The following is a 15,921-nucleotide window of genomic DNA, read 5'->3' as shown; positions in this document are numbered from 1 at the left end:
ACCTGATGTAGAGTTTTTGACTTTCATACTTCACGGTCACTGTGATACATTCACAATCTATACCATGCCCTGAACGTATACCACCCGAGCGAGTCAGGAGGGGACAGGAGGTCAGCGAGAAGGTCAACGTTTTTGGCCATCACAATCCTCATTTCCCCGTCACAGAGAGGAGATGAGAGGAGAGGAGCTGCAGTAGCAGCCTCTAATCCTCTTTAATTTGCTTTCAGATGGGGCTTTGGAATAGCAGCCTGCTCCCTAAGCACAGATCGCTCTCATAAGAATGTGGGCTGGGGCAGCTGTCTCCTCTTCTAGCATTTTGAATTCAGGTTGGCCCACGACTCCGCCCCACCCTGTGATGAATGTTTCCTGTTGACAGTTGACCATGTGGTTACAAAGAAATAAAAACTACACGTAATTCCATGCAGCACAAAAGTACTGTCAATGTGTTTTCACAGTATGGCGTTGTTTTGTCTTCAATTTGAAATTGCTGAGGTTCACAATTTGTCCTGCTGCTCGTTCCACTGTTTTTTTGTTTTTGTTTTTTGTTTTATATATTTACTTTCTTGTTTTCATTGTGGTTCTGTTCTTTAGCGATTTCTGTTTTAATTAGAACTTGTTCCTTCATTTGTTCTTGTCTCTTTCTATGTACTGTCTTCGTCTCCCTGTTGTTGCAGACACTCCGTCTGTTTATGTTCATCTGTTGTACCTGTTCTCCACTTAACTCTCAGTAATAATCACTCCTCTTGTTTATGCTGCTGCTGAAGATGTTCAGATTGTTTTTTTTTTTTGTTTTTTTTCTCCATCTTGTTAAAAGTTCTTTGGTACTGTGTTCGAGGTTGTATTGGTTTCTGATCTGAGACACCAGGTCCTGTCCACTGGGCATTTTATCAGAAGGAAAACAGGCTGAAGATGAAAGTAGAATGTTTTGTTTTGGTATCTCCTTCATCAGGAGTCATGTTGCCTCCTTCTCCTCCTCGGTCCTCCACACCCTTTTCCTCAGCCCTTGTAATTAGGTTTAGGTGTGTCCTCTCTCTCCTCCGTGTGACAGTAGAGGTTGAATTATGAACGAAAAAAGAAAAAAAAAAAAAAAAAGCCGACATCACATTCATTCTCATGTCCTTACCCAGAGGTGAATGGTACCACTCCGTACAGTTTTGTGACGTCTTGCACCTTTTTTTTTTCTCCAGTAGTGTCGATCAGTTAGAGGAACCGTTCTGTTGAAGTGATGAAGCACGTTTTAGGAGACGGCGCAGGGGGAGAGGGGTTAAAGCAGCTGAAACAAAGCATGCAGACTGTAGGTTGGTAACACAGACGGGGGCTGGCAGTTCTTTAATCCTCGTTGCCGTGCTGATTAATCGGCACGCCAGTTTTCATTGTTATCGCCTTTTTTTCAGTTAGCTTCTGAGTGATGGCAGTTCTACCGTCGCAGTCGAGGCCTGTTGATATGAGAGCTAACCACGGGTCACACCAACAACCACAGGAGGCCAGCAATAATCCACTCTAGTGAACAGGACTAGGACTAGTTAAAGTTCCATTCATGTATGTATGTAGGTGAATCGGCCTCAAACCCACACTCTCCCATCAGTGCCCTACATCAACTATGGTTGTTGAGTTTAATTCCAGATACATTTGTCTGACAATAACACACATAGCGAGGGTGCAGCAGGTCGTGATGACGCTCGGGCTCAGAAACAGGTCTAGACAGAGACTGCAAACGAGACCGTGTTGGTTCCCGTGGTCATTGAATGCATCATGTGTATACAGATGGACAGAGAACTCTCTGGTTCCACTATTTTTGTTGTCGTTTTGTTGTTGGCTTTGTCTCGCTGTTCCTTTTATGGTAGCACACATATGGGATTCACTTGATGTTTTAGAAGAAAGTACTGCTTTGGTTGAGGTCAAGATTTATTCCTTCCCTTTATTTTCCATCCTGTAAACAAGTAAATCACAACATGGCAAACAGATCGCCTCTTGTTTCTAACAGGGTGTGAATAAACGCTGCTGTTGGTGGTAGATTGTTCTTGCGATATGTTTTTAAAAGAGCAAAATCCATCTGAACAGTTGGAGTTTTTTTATTGCATGACAGAAAAAAACAGCTTTACTGTTTGTAACCTGGACACATACCTGAAATCCAACCATTTAAAATTCAGTTTGACCATTTCCTACGTTGCCCTCCTCTTCTCCTCTGCTGCCTGCCGTTGCTCATGTCCTGTGGTGATGCGGAGTGATGGATAACATCAGGAGTCTGTCTCTGTGTTAGCAGAACAATTTGCTTCCTCTGTAACAGCGTGGCTTCTTTGAGGGTTTATTAATACCACACACCGGTCCTGTTTATCTTATTAAAAAGAGAACTGAATTGTGATTTCCAAGGCTCACTGACATTTAATTCCTCTCAACAGTAGATTTGTTTTATTTATCATGAAGTGAAAGCAAACAGTGTCTTGTAGATAATGGAAATTCCTTCTCTAGGTTGTTTATACAAATCCTTAACCTTTGTAGAATGTATGCATTTTAAAATTCCAGTTTGGTTTCATGTCTGAAATATAAAGTGACATTTATTTTTGTAAAGCCTTGCAGGTGGCTTTCGTGGAGGAATGTGTCGTTATGACTTTAAATTTATTATATTTTTTTTTGTTTGAGGTCTCCAGGCATCACTTAGTTCCACTTTGGGACTAAATGTGATGCATCCCCGGCGACACCTGATGTCAGTGGGATGCTGTTAAAATAAAATCACAAATAAAGCAGAGAATCATATAATATTATACACATTTGGAGCTCAATAAAGCCTGACCTAACTTAATGATTACATTGTATTTCACTGTTGTTTATGTTTCCTAGGTAGTTCCAAAAGGAGGCCAAAATATATGTTGCTGGCCAACTTATGGTCACCATTAGCGGCTGTCAATCACTGACAGTCCCAGATGTGTCGGTCACGTGACTCCTGTAGCTCATGCATCACTGGTTCTTGAAAGAATGCCTTTGGGTTACTAGATTAGATTTATAACAAACTTTAAATCTTCAATTGGTGAAATAAAGAGTGTATAAAAAGTATCGAATGTAGCACTGTTAATTTCTAACGGGTTTGAATTCCACAACTACTACAAATGCGGTAACTGATACCACAAGAATCGATCTTGTGGTGGTTATTGAGTAAATGTCAAAAGAACTGGACAGAATGAAGGGGCAAAAAAGAGGCACAGAATTCCAAAGTAGCTGTCTGTCCTCGTTGATATTCTGCTAATTATCTAATGAGTGGATCTGCATAATTATTACCAGGTCCGTGCTCTGTGACTGCTGCTAATTAGCATATGTTTTTACCTCTTTTTAAAATACCCATTCCACAAGCCTACTGGTTACTGCTGCAACTGACAGACTGACTGATTGGAGCAAACAGCCGACGGCTCCAAAAGTCAAGTGGAAAGGAGCTAGAAAACACAACAGAATACATGTGCACCATTATTTATTCTATGCACTGCACTGACATGTACCCATCAGGTACAACTTGGAAAAACTTTGCCAATGGAATATATGTGCATATAGCTAGAGATGAACTTGCTGAGGCAACATTTCAATATCTAACCTTTTCCAAATTAGTAGTTTTTCCTTGGATTGATAAAAAAGAAATAAATCCTGGGCTGCTTTTCTGCAACATGCTCAGTATTTGTTGTTGCAATTAGTTGTATTTGGGCAGAACCTGAAGCAGTCATGTTTTGCCCTGCAGGGTAGTACCAGAAGGTTTCCACTCACTGCACCGTGTAGAATCTGCTCAGTTTGAAAGTTGCAAGATGTGCAAGTTCTATTCACAGCAGCTGCTGGGAAATACTGGGAAAGTAGCTCTACGATAATGTGAGGTTTGTTAATGGAAGTTGCACCAACTCCTGGAGTTTGCAAACAACTGCAGGTGCTGACAGTGAAGCTGCAACTGGGAAAGATGTGTCAGGTGTTCATCATCTGCATACATGACATCTTTGAACGCCTGGTTTTAATTTGTAACATATTACTTTTTACTTTAGTGCTAATTAATAACTGATATTGATATATAAAATATATAAAACTAATATTTTTATCAGCTCCCGTTAAAATCAAACTGAATATGACAATCACTTAATTTTACTGATTTGTTTTTCAAATACTTGTTTCAGCAGTTTAGAATGATCCTGTTTAATCACACTTTGCACATTCTATAATGCAGAATAATTTGAAACAATTTAAACCTAAATGACCAGCACATTTTTAAATTTAGTTTTCATATAGTTAAGTCTTAGAAAATATAAGTTGTCACCATTTGTTAGCTGTTAAAAAAAATATATTTACTCGTGTTACAATGAAGCATCGAGGCAGATTGATCATACGTTTGTGAGGTGAAATAAAGGAAATGTTAGCAACGGTATAAAAATCCACTCCCATTTCCTCCCTGCTGCAAAAGCCTGCATTTGTAAATGAGCTTCAATTAAGCTCAGAGATTGGTTTTGATGTCAGTCATTACTGCAGCAACACAGCATTACTCATTACCTCACGGTTCATCCAAAAGCATTAGGGAAACTCGTTTACCAGACCAACAATAGTCTGTTGCCCATATAAATGACTGTAATTGTGCATTCCAATGATATTAGTTTATTTCTTGTTTTCCGCCGTGGGGTCTGGACTTCTGCTTTTGTGCAGCTCTTAGTCTTTGTTCAGACATTTGTCTTCATTCAATAACTGCATTAAAAAAAACCCATAGATATATATTTGTGGTCTCTTTAGTCTGATACGTGCTTCAAATATTTTATCCTAAAGAGAAATGCGTCTTAGTATATTATAAAGTATACTGCAGTGTGACAAGACGTAGTTGTCACTCCTTTGGTATTTTGTGAAAAGTTCTGTATAGCTTAGACAAAAAGCAAAACATTCACTACACTACACACCAATTCGTTATTGATTATGCCGTCAGCGGGGATTCTATTAACCACACCTGTCATCATTCCTACGTATATTCTACGTGTTTCTATCTGTATATTTGATATTTGATCAGTTTAAATAGTTCAGTTTCAATCCTAACAAAAAGATTATAAAGATATTGTGTTGACCACCAGGGCGTTGATGGGCGACCAGGCTAATAGCTAGCATCAAAGGCATCCTCATTCCTATGTGCCACTGTGTATTGTGATTTACCTTATTACCACTTATTATCTTTTAAATTGAAATAATAATACAATTTATAAACAGCCCATAAATTATCTGGCATCCATAACTCAATTGAGGATTTTTCATAGACTAGACAAGAATTTCTGACCATTTGATACCAAAAAGGCACCCCTTGTGGTTCGTCCCCTTTTTTCATCGACTTCTTGGCAAATAAAAATACCAGGCAAATAATGATTCGCATGTTTTGCTATTTCATTGCAGTTTTATTCAACTGGGCTCATCTGCCATGCTATCAATGTATTTGGAAGAAATTACCATTTGCTGTGAGGTCACAGCCGCTCAGAGCTACACAGGAAGCACTAGAAGACACCAGCAGGGCCACAGAGATAAATCAGGCTTAAATGATTGCAAAAACTCCTGCGGTAGTGAACTGATGCTAACTCCAGTGGTGTGAACAGATCAGATGAGAGCAGAAGGATCGCTGCGCACAGTGAGGGATTGCCCTGAGTGCGCCCTCAATTTTTAGGTCGAGTGAGGTACAGCAGAGACCAGTGTAATCCTAACAGCTGCACTTGTTCCGAATAATTCAATATAATGATCTCCATAATCTGGTCTTAGTTTTTCTCTTTCCTCCTGATTATTTGTGAGGCTTTTAGAAGCGAAGAAAAAAAACCTGTTAGAGTTTTGGCTATCAGCCTGCATGAGGAGAGAAGTGATTCGAAAATGTGCCTTACAGCATGAAGATCATTGGTTTAATTCCCCAGTCTTAACAATTTAAATGACTTTGATGACATCACTTTGCATTTAAATTTTTCTTTAAAGATATTTCGTAATGAGGAAACACCTTTTCGTTCTTGACTGTTGTCACTGCGGTCTATCTTTTACAGATTCAGTTTCATTGTTTTATTTAAAATATATTGAGCAGAGCACATTCACTACATATATGTTCTGTATATAAAGAGCTTTGGTACAAGGTCGTCAGTGTGTGAATCCACATTAATTTATCTTAATAAGTAGACCATTGTGATAATACTTGTATGAAATGAGACTTTATCAAATTAGTAACCAACCTAAATATGTATGTATTAATTCTATAGTTAGTAAATGAAATTTCTGCTAATTGACTTTCACTACTATGATGATTAAAATAAAAGTTTAAGGCAGTGTGCATATTTACTCTATAGGCCTTTTTGCATTTAATTTCAACAAATATAGAGCGCCAGCATTTTATTTACCACAGTAAACAGCAGAGGTAATGGAAGAAAAAAATGAAATAATAACCAGCCTGTGTTCTATAGCCCTGGTCCACTAGGCAGCCAGACCACTGGACCTGTTCAGTCAGACTGTTCCCACTGGAGCTGCACTCTTAACAGTATTTGAAATTGCTAAAATAAAATAATTCTTTCAGCTCGTTCCATCATCGGGGTTCACAGCTCACAGGTGGTGTCCATGGTGATTGGGCAGACTTTTAATGCTGGATGCCATACCTGATGAAACCCAACCTTGGATTCAAGAAACTGGGAACCTTCTCTTAATAGACAGGATTTCTACCACTGTAGTCTCACAGCTGCGTTTAATAATACATTTCCTCTAAGTGAGTTTGGAAAGGAAAGCATTTAATGTTAATGGTTCTCTTTATGGTATACTTTGGCCTAGGAAATGTAATCAATTGGACAAAACCTTTGCAAATCTATATATATACATACTTATAACAGACTCATCTGAACTGACTGAACTATAAGTGAGAGAATCAACAAATAAAGTTGAATAAAATAACTGGGCTGACGACCTGAGACCACGTGACGCAAACACTCCACTCCCTCTGAGTGACTGCATGTGGACAGACTGGCTTTGTTTCAACTCCCTCGTCTAATGTTACATTATAATTCCACGTCCAAAGTCCTTTAGAACAAGGACCCACTGATAGGGTTCCTCCTGATTGCAATCCACTGTAACCCGTTGATATTCTTGTCGCTGAAGCATCTCATTAACCAGTAAATCTCCCTGATTGGAAAACCAAGCTCCCCGCTCTGTGTTCACAAAAGTAGACCAGTTGCCTAGTTCCTCAACGCCAGTGCAGATTGAGCACTTGTCCGGAATAAATCAACACCCGATGTTCTGCTCTCCATACGAGACTTCTTGAGCTCAGCTAACAAGATACAAATCACTGAGGTGGGGAATACAGACGTGGTTAAACAGGCTTCCTTATCAGGACCATTTATCCACAGTAAATATCAACAAGGCTCGTTTGTTGACTGTGATAAAATCATCCTAATGATGATTATCATACGTCATCCACAACACGATATTACTGATAAAGAGCCACGGGGGGACAACAGTCAGGAACGGTGATGGCAAATGCCTTGCAGCAGGAAAGTCAACAGTTCGATCCCTGAGGGCTAATTGATGGTTTTTCTGTTTGGAGTTAGCATCACAGAATCAAGAGAAAAGCATGAAAAAAAAAGACATAATCATGTGAAATCAGGTTATTGTTCACTTTAAATCCAAATGTTTTTCAAAGAGGGTCAGATCTGCTAATGTAAACAGTCTGCCTGACTTTTTCGACTCATCAAAAGGAAATCATTTGATCTCATAATCTTCATCTCATGGATGGCTTTTCTAAACTGAAATCACTCTGCCATATTAGAAGTTAAATTAAATCTGTTTGAAAAAAAAAATCTAGTAAGCGGAAATTCGTGTGCATCATGTGGCACATTTTAGGACGGCTCCTGGCCACAATTGTCCCCCGAGCCAGACTTTGTACAAGCCTGACCTAGACAGATATAAATGTCAGTGTGAATGGGGTTTGGGCCCCATACTCCAGACTCCAGAGTGTACCAGGCTGCTGCGGGAAAGCTAATTTTCTGAGGAAACGTACATTTAAAAAAATCATATAGAATCAAAAATGTCAATTGAAGATCTAAATGGCCAGTTTAGCTACTTTATAGATGGAGAACTTTCCAGTAGTTGTAGCAGTGAATGGGTATATGTATATATACATACTGTGTGTATGTGATAAATGTTGTGTTTACATTTAATCAGTCATGAGTTGTAGCCGCCATACTGGTTCTGATAACCCTTCCTAAGGGGAGTTTATTAAGCTTCAGTAGGTATTATAGTAAAAATGCATCAAAAACTGCCCCCTACATCCTACATAGTGCACTACATAAGGGGACACACCATTATTTCTGGTTTTTTTTTTTTTTTTTGTTTTGTTTTTAACGTTTAGTTGATATATGGTCATAATGACGCTGCCATGGAAAGAAAACGGTTCGATGACAGTGACCAATAATCTGTCAGACAAATTGCTCCGGCGAGTGCTCTGAGCACTTTGTCTGAAAAGCTCAGAATGGCTTAAAAGACAGATAATAACATCTCAGAAGTGCAGGAAAAAATATCTCAAAATTGTGACAAATTAGGCCCAACATTTAAAAAAAACACAGGGAGAAATACATCAAAATTGATTGATTGTCCTATCAATAAAGAATCCCATTATTTTATACTGTTGATGCTGAAAAAACCCAAAGTGAATTTCTTGAAAGATTCTGTTGGATTTTATTGTGTGTATATATATATATAGTTAGGAAATTGCTCAGTGTTCTCACTTTCTCCTGTTTCTTTTAGAAAAATCAGACTTTACTACAACATTTACTTCCATTTAATTTTGCTCAGTCGTGTTTGAAATTCATTTAAAAAACCATAAAACTATTTAATTGCCTACATAATATTTGGCTGTAAAGACTTCAAATTTGCCACTTAGTGAATAGTTTCCTCTGAGAATAGTGTAATTAAAATATATGACATGCCACGTATCTAATTATATCACATTAAAAAATAGACCCATATACAACGTTTGAACACTTGAATCGAATACTTCATCACTACTTCATCTCTACTTGTACTTCAAATCAGTATTCAGTCGCCTGCCGTTAGAAGCAAACTATTTTTTAATAAGCCAAGGTCTTTCCTGCTTTCATCAGCAGACATTTTTTATTTTCCCACTTTTTTTGACATTTCTTTTTCTCCATTGTCTGCATCATAGTTAATGGATGAGACCATTGTAATGATCCCGCCTACCCCAGCTTTAACAGGAAATTGATTCTTTCATTTGATTGACATCAATGCATCCTCAACACTTACATGCCTTGTGTTCAATTTACTTTGACTTAGTTGAGTTCAACAACATCATGCTAAGATGCAGCTCATCTTTGTTAGCTGTGTTATCTTTTCATGGGTTTTCCACTTGTTAAAAAAAATCAACATTTTGAAGTTTTTGGCGAGACTTAATGGTTATACATAAGTAAGCTTGAAACAGGTTTATGATCCAGCTTCATTTATTTGATAATTTTTTGTGTTTCAGTTCTAAGACGGGACAAAGTCTGTGACATTCTCCCAAATATTTTACAAAGATTAAATTCTCTGATGGAAACATCAACATATAAATGTTAGTTTTGGGAATCAGGGTAGTTTTCTTCAATTATACCAGATTTTTGTTTCACTTATTTGTGTACGTACTGTATTAAGTAATAGATACAGATCAAAATAAAGAAGTAAAATACAGTTTTTTCAGGACAAAAATTTGTTTCGTTTCCTCACGGATTATTTAGTTTCAAATGTATCTTAATTATGTTTAGACATAGCGTGTCAGCTCTGTCTGTCACTCTTCAAAAGTAGAAAAACTCAAACCTGGCAACATTTCGTTTCACCATCATGCTCACCAATAGACACTCACTACGTAAATTACACAGCAATAACAGTAGCATTTTTGGGCTGCTCCTTCCCTCACTGTTCTTCACTGCTCTCTCTCTCTCTCTCTCTCTCTCTCTCTCTTTCTTTCTCCTTACATTGCATCCAGCCAAATAATGTAATTAAAGGCAGAGAGCATCGTTTGCCCTCTCATTAGATGTTGTTTCAACAGCAGCTCTGATGGATTAAGACGAGCCAGAGGCCTTGTCTGCTTCTGCAACTACCTAATATGAACCAATTAAATGCTTTGCTCTCTTTGGTCACTCTACACTTGCTTATATCCTCTGGTAATGATGGTGGATTGTTACACAGCTCCACCTCTGGCTGAATTTCAACACAGGCAGATGTTTTTCGGGGTGAGGTAATCGCAGCAGCCTTGTTGTCAGTAAAACCAGTTGTTGGCACTCTCGTTGCAAGGCAAGAATATCAGAGATTTGCTGGTTCAATTCCTGGTTGGTTCTCAGGTTTCTTACCACAGAGCCACTCAGAATGTACATGCTTATACACAGAGCCACTCAGAATGTACATGCTTTCATGGCATTGCTTTGATTGGTCCATGACTGGTCCTCACCCAATCTTTATGGGTACTGAGATCCCACAAGCCAATGCAAATTTGGCTCAAGGGTAATAGTTTACTATTAGATTGACACAGTAAGTGTGAGTGTGTAGTGATGTTGAACTGGTGGACTGTCCAGGGTGTGACCGGCCCCTGACGTCTGTGGATACCTCCAACCCCACTCCCTTCTGTTCTTTATGTCTTGTAAAGTGAACAAGTTAAAGAACTAGACTGAACTTCTTCCATCGGTGGAGAACTCCAACCCTTCACTGGAGACTTCTGACAGTTGTTATACAGTTCAGTGGGAGGAGCATGTTCTGGGCGTTAACTGGGGGGCATGGCTTTGGGAAAATGTTACCATTTCAAGGGCCTATGTTGCAGGTCATATTAAAAGAAGTCAGTCAAATGCAAAAAATGCAGCATTTTACAACCCAGTGATAGCCCTCAGTCATTTGTAGCATTTGAAGTACATCCACGATAGTATCCTTCTGAAATGTTAATGCTTAGTGTATAATATATAATTTTATTTGGTTCGGATGTTTTGTTATGTGATTTTATTAAGTCATTTTCAAATATGAACTGTAGATATATGTCTACAATGAGATACATAAATACACATATACATATATGTTTGTGTGTATGTATGTGTGTGTTTGTATAGATATTTATGTATATAAGCATATATATACATATAGGTATATATACTGTATATATACTGTATATATACTGTATGTATATATATATATATATATATATATATGTATATATATATATATATTCCTCATTATTTTGGATATATTTAGTACTACTACTTATGTTTACTACTAATTTAGACAATGCCATTATTTTGGAGTGAAGCTGGATGAACTTTTTAGACCTGATTTGACTCCAGATTGTTTACTTGAAAAATAACTTTAATCATGTTTGTTGGATTTTCTTTTCAAAATAGTCTCTTGATTTTTGGTTTGAAGTCAACTTCATCATCTATCTGTTTGAGCCGAGCTGATCTTTGAGTATTCGGTGCTGTAAAGCGTCACTGCAGTGTGGGGGCAGCTGTCTAAGTATATCATAACTTGTTGTGTGATGGCAAATGGGTAAAAACACACATTTACATTTTCACAGTCATGATTTTTACACTCAGAGTTGAATTGACATTGGTGTTTCTCCTGCGTACACATGGCCCATAACATCCTCCATTTAACACGGCCACCAGGCAGAACCAAGCAGATATTGCTGCATTGGAAAGATTTCAACGGCGAATTGGCGAATGAAATGTGTCTAATTTATGGAGCACTTTAATTGGCGTCAAATGGATATTGAATTGTGTAGGAATTACTCCCCACTGTCTGAGGTATGTGCAGCCTCCGACTGCTCCACTTTCTCGTACAGATGATTTGAAACGTGAACCTCTCTGGCACAAGTGCATAACCCATGTAAATTGCTCTTTTAAAAATACCTCCACCCTCCCATCATGCTCGGGGGGGGGGGGGGGGGGGGGGGGGGGGGGGGGTGTCTAAGTCTGTGGCACTGCCGCGTTTTTGCTCTTTGCCAAAAGTCAATGGACTGTTCACAATTAATCCCTGCAGCCACACGACGAGACTGTGGGGATTTCATTACATTTATCTGTGTTTTGTCCAAATACCACGGCTATTCCACACAGCTTGTGTTTCCCAAGTAAATATTGAAGACTTGGAGAAAAACCACAGGTATAGCAGAGGCTGTTTGAACTTTCCTCATGTACTTTTCCAGCCTCCAACACTTCTGCAGACAAACCATAGAAAGACATTGGGGCAGACTTCTTCTCCCTTAGTTTCCTAAGTGCTAAGGATTTTGTGTAAGATTCACAGATCTCCGTGTTAATGACATGAAGTGTCAGGACTGGTGTGTTCCAGAGAGGGGATGTCTCTTTGTCCTGGTGATGAAATTAAGATTCTGAAATAATGGTGTCTTGGTGAACTGCAATGGAACACACGTCATACTGTATGTGTATGTGTATTTACGTTTATGTATATATCCCTATACATACAGTATATGTGTTAATATGTGTTGTTAAAATATTTATATGTTTATATACTTTATATAAACACATATCTGTATGAATACATATATGTATGTTCATACAGATATGTGTTTATATATGTATATTCATTAGACTGTTTTTAAATGCATTTAATATTATTTGTGATAGAATCATACATAGATTCACATACATGGATGAAACAGTCACCCTGTCTAAGTACTGTCACCACCACCCCCCCCCCCAAATAACTTCATCAGTTTTCTTTCGTCCTTTAAAATGTATAAAAGAAATGTAGAATGAAAAGATTTTAGACATTTGCCTTGAACTAAATCATATTTTCCCACTGCTTTTCAAACTATTTCTGTACCTTTTTTGTATACTTCAGTATACGTTCCTTTCTATAGATGTTTGGCCTTGTTTGTAGTACGGATGGCTGCTAAGTAAAGGAATTGAGAATTGATCGGTACATTTTCCTCTGGCCAGTGGGGACGGTGTTTTGTTTTTGTTTTACCTTTGTACACAATATTCAGAAGTGTAGTAGTGTTGTTGTAGTATTTTCAGATGTTTTATTGCTCAAAATGCTACGTGTTATACCATGGCTGACCATCTGGGAGTGAAACTAATAAGATAATTATTATCATGAAATTATTATTCTCTATATTACTATATTGAAGCATTTAGATCAGGGGTGTCAAACATAAGGCCCGTGGGCCAAAATTGACCCACTCCTAGTAAGGCCCGTGGGCCAAAATTGACCCACTAGGAGGTTCTATCCGGCCTGCTTGATAAATTCTGAAAGTAGAAGAAGCACAAGCATTTCATCTTATGATGTTTGGTAAAATGAAATTTCATTAAATATGAAGATTTTTTTATACACTAAATCTTACTAGGCTGTATGTGGCCCCTGAACCAAAATGAGTTTGACACCCCGATTTAGATGAATATTTAATTAAATGGACATGGAATCTTGAGATTCTTAAGAGTACCCAGCCCTAGTACAGACCATGTCCACAGCGTGTTTGTTTTATTCTAATTAGACTACTTTGGTTTGTTTTGTTGCAGGATATTTGACAGTGACCATAGAGCCCCTGCCTCCCATTGTTGTCGGAGAGACCGTAACTCTGAAGTGCAACTTCAAAACTGATGGACGGCTCAGAGAAATCGTTTGGTACAGGGTAAGTAAAAGTCTCCTGTGAGTTTTCCTTGATACAGTTCTGTTATGTCTTTCATCCTGCACCGTAAACACACCAATCTGTGGCCAATACTCTGCTTTTACTGCTATGTGAGTCAACAGGCCAGCACTGTCAGAGTGCACTTGTTAGCAAAGAACCCATTTCTGGGACAGCTGTATGGGAGGCATCAGTGGTTGTTGTTTGGGAATTTTGACTTCTCAATCTGCTGGTCATCACCATTATTTCTTAATAGTTCACAGCTGGCAACTCCACAGTCAGGAGTTATTAATGTCTCAGTTGGTGAGCTTTAACAGCAGCCAAAATTTAAATTGCTGTTCTAGGAGAACGTGGAAAAAAAAATTACTTTGTAGATTTTGGAATGCAATACATGGGATTTTTTTTTTTTTTTTGGGAAAAGAGTGTTTCATAGTCTAAACTTTGTGCTTCACCAGACTAATTTGTTTCCAACAATGGGCTCTCATAAGCAATTGAATTGGAGAGTGAAATAAAAAAGCTTCTACTATCAAGAGCACACTTTCATGGCGATGTGCCACGAACAGCAAAGTCTGAAGTGCTACTTATGAATGTTTTTATCAAAGTTTAAATATGCAGAAAAATCTTGGAAGGAAATGTGCAGATAGACAAAAGGAATATCAATAATGTGGTTTTAGACGTTTATGAGTCTGTTACAAACCGAGTTATCTGCACAACATTGCCCCCTGTCTGTGCTTGAGTCTATCTATAGAGATAGATAGATAGATTCAGGCTGTCGTAGAGGAATGCTAATGGAAATCAATTGTCTAAAAAAGCAGAATGTACTATACTTACAGCTTGGTTACAGCTTCAACAATTGTGGACATTTCCTTAATAAATACTATTTCTCTTTTAAATAAAACCCCTGGTTCACATTTGAGCAAATTCTGACCTTTGGAGGTCTGGAAAAAAAAAGATTTATGTCTCTTTACACTTTCACCTCAGCATCATAGATCATTTCAATCGCTGTGGCAATTTCATTTAATCAGCCCGGTAGAGCAGAGGTTTTTTTTCCCCCTGCAGTATCTCCTGACAGTTTGGATAACCACGTTGACGATAGAGCTGTCTGTATTAAGTACTCATGAGGAAAGCGAAGACGTAACCAAAATCTCTCTGATGGCTTCTGCTCAATACAGGAATTGATAAATTATAAATCAAGGCCTGGCTGCCAACGTTTTTTCTGCCTTCCTTTTAGTTACCTAAATACCTCTGACTCCACATTTTACCAACTGTCCAAATGGGACAGTGTTGATATTCATATGGGGAACCCTCTCATTCAATCGATGGCCAGTCAGACAGAGGGCTAAAGGCACTAACTACGTATCTGTGGCTCTGCATCCTCCAATATCATGTTTAGAGACTCAGAGTTATGTAACAAAGCTGGAGCCAGACAGAACTAGCACAACCGGTGATGTAGTAAAAATAAATACAAGTATTTCGACATGTACTGTATAAGCATGCGTGGTGCGACACGATAAGGCATGCAGGTACTTCACATACTGTGCCTCCTTTCCAAGTATTACGAATCAGCGAATAAAGTAAGTAAAATTACTTGTACTGCAGTAGAGCTGCAAATAATATGTCATAATTAGGATTATTCTGGGTCAGTATTGAAATCACGATTATTCATCAGGATTACTCACTGACTCTGGAAACAGATTGTATTCATTGCCCATAATGAACAACAAATGTGATATTTTTTCTTAATATTTGTTTTAAAAATATTGTTGAACTTCCCTTTAAAATAACTGACAGTGAAATATTCAACCTTTAACTTCAATATAACAATTATCAAAATAAATAATAAAATAGGAAATGCCAATTAACATGAAAAATAAAAGTGATGATAACAAAAGAAAACAGTAGAACCATGTGATTTAGATTATAACACATTTTCTCAGTGTTTTGTGGCTTAGTGGTTAAGAAAGTGGACTTGGGTCTGGAAGGTTTCATGTTAGAGTCCACCAGCTGCCAAGTTACCACTGCGGTGCTCAGAGCATGGCACCGTCCCCACACACTGCTCCCCGGGTGTTTAATGCTGCCCACTGTTCACTGGTGTGCAGTGGTGTGCTGTAGTTCACTTTGACTTTCCTTACTGCCTGACAGAAGGATCCTTTACATGTATTCAAAATGTTGGCAAATTATATTTAATTAATTGCAACCAGTAACTTGGGTTTTGTCTTATTCCGTTACACAGTGGAGGCAGTGGTTAAGTGTGGTTGCCTTACAGCAGGTAGATCATGACATTGTGGTTCGATTCCCACTTC

At 38.2% G+C, this 15,921-nt stretch overlaps 1 protein-coding gene across 2 annotated transcripts in view; it reads left to right on the top strand.

The window, feature by feature from the left end:
• The window catches only part of igsf21a (immunoglobin superfamily, member 21a), a 207,543-nt gene that overhangs the window by 87,053 nt on the left and 104,569 nt on the right, over positions 1-15,921 (top strand). For both annotated transcript variants that reach the window (XM_025059949.1, XM_008321031.3), the window contains exon 2: positions 13,512-13,624. In XM_025059949.1, coding sequence (XP_024915717.1) covers positions 13,512-13,624 — 113 coding nt within the window. The remainder of the gene's footprint in view (positions 1-13,511; positions 13,625-15,921) is intronic.

The sequence above is a fragment of the Cynoglossus semilaevis genome, chromosome 11, assembly GCF_000523025.1.
Source record: "Cynoglossus semilaevis isolate Cse_v1.0 chromosome 11, Cse_v1.0, whole genome shotgun sequence".
NCBI classification, from domain to species: Eukaryota; Metazoa; Chordata; class Actinopteri; order Pleuronectiformes; family Cynoglossidae; genus Cynoglossus; species Cynoglossus semilaevis.
Note: the sequence above shows the minus strand (reverse complement) of the source record. Positions and strands in the feature narration are given on the sequence as shown.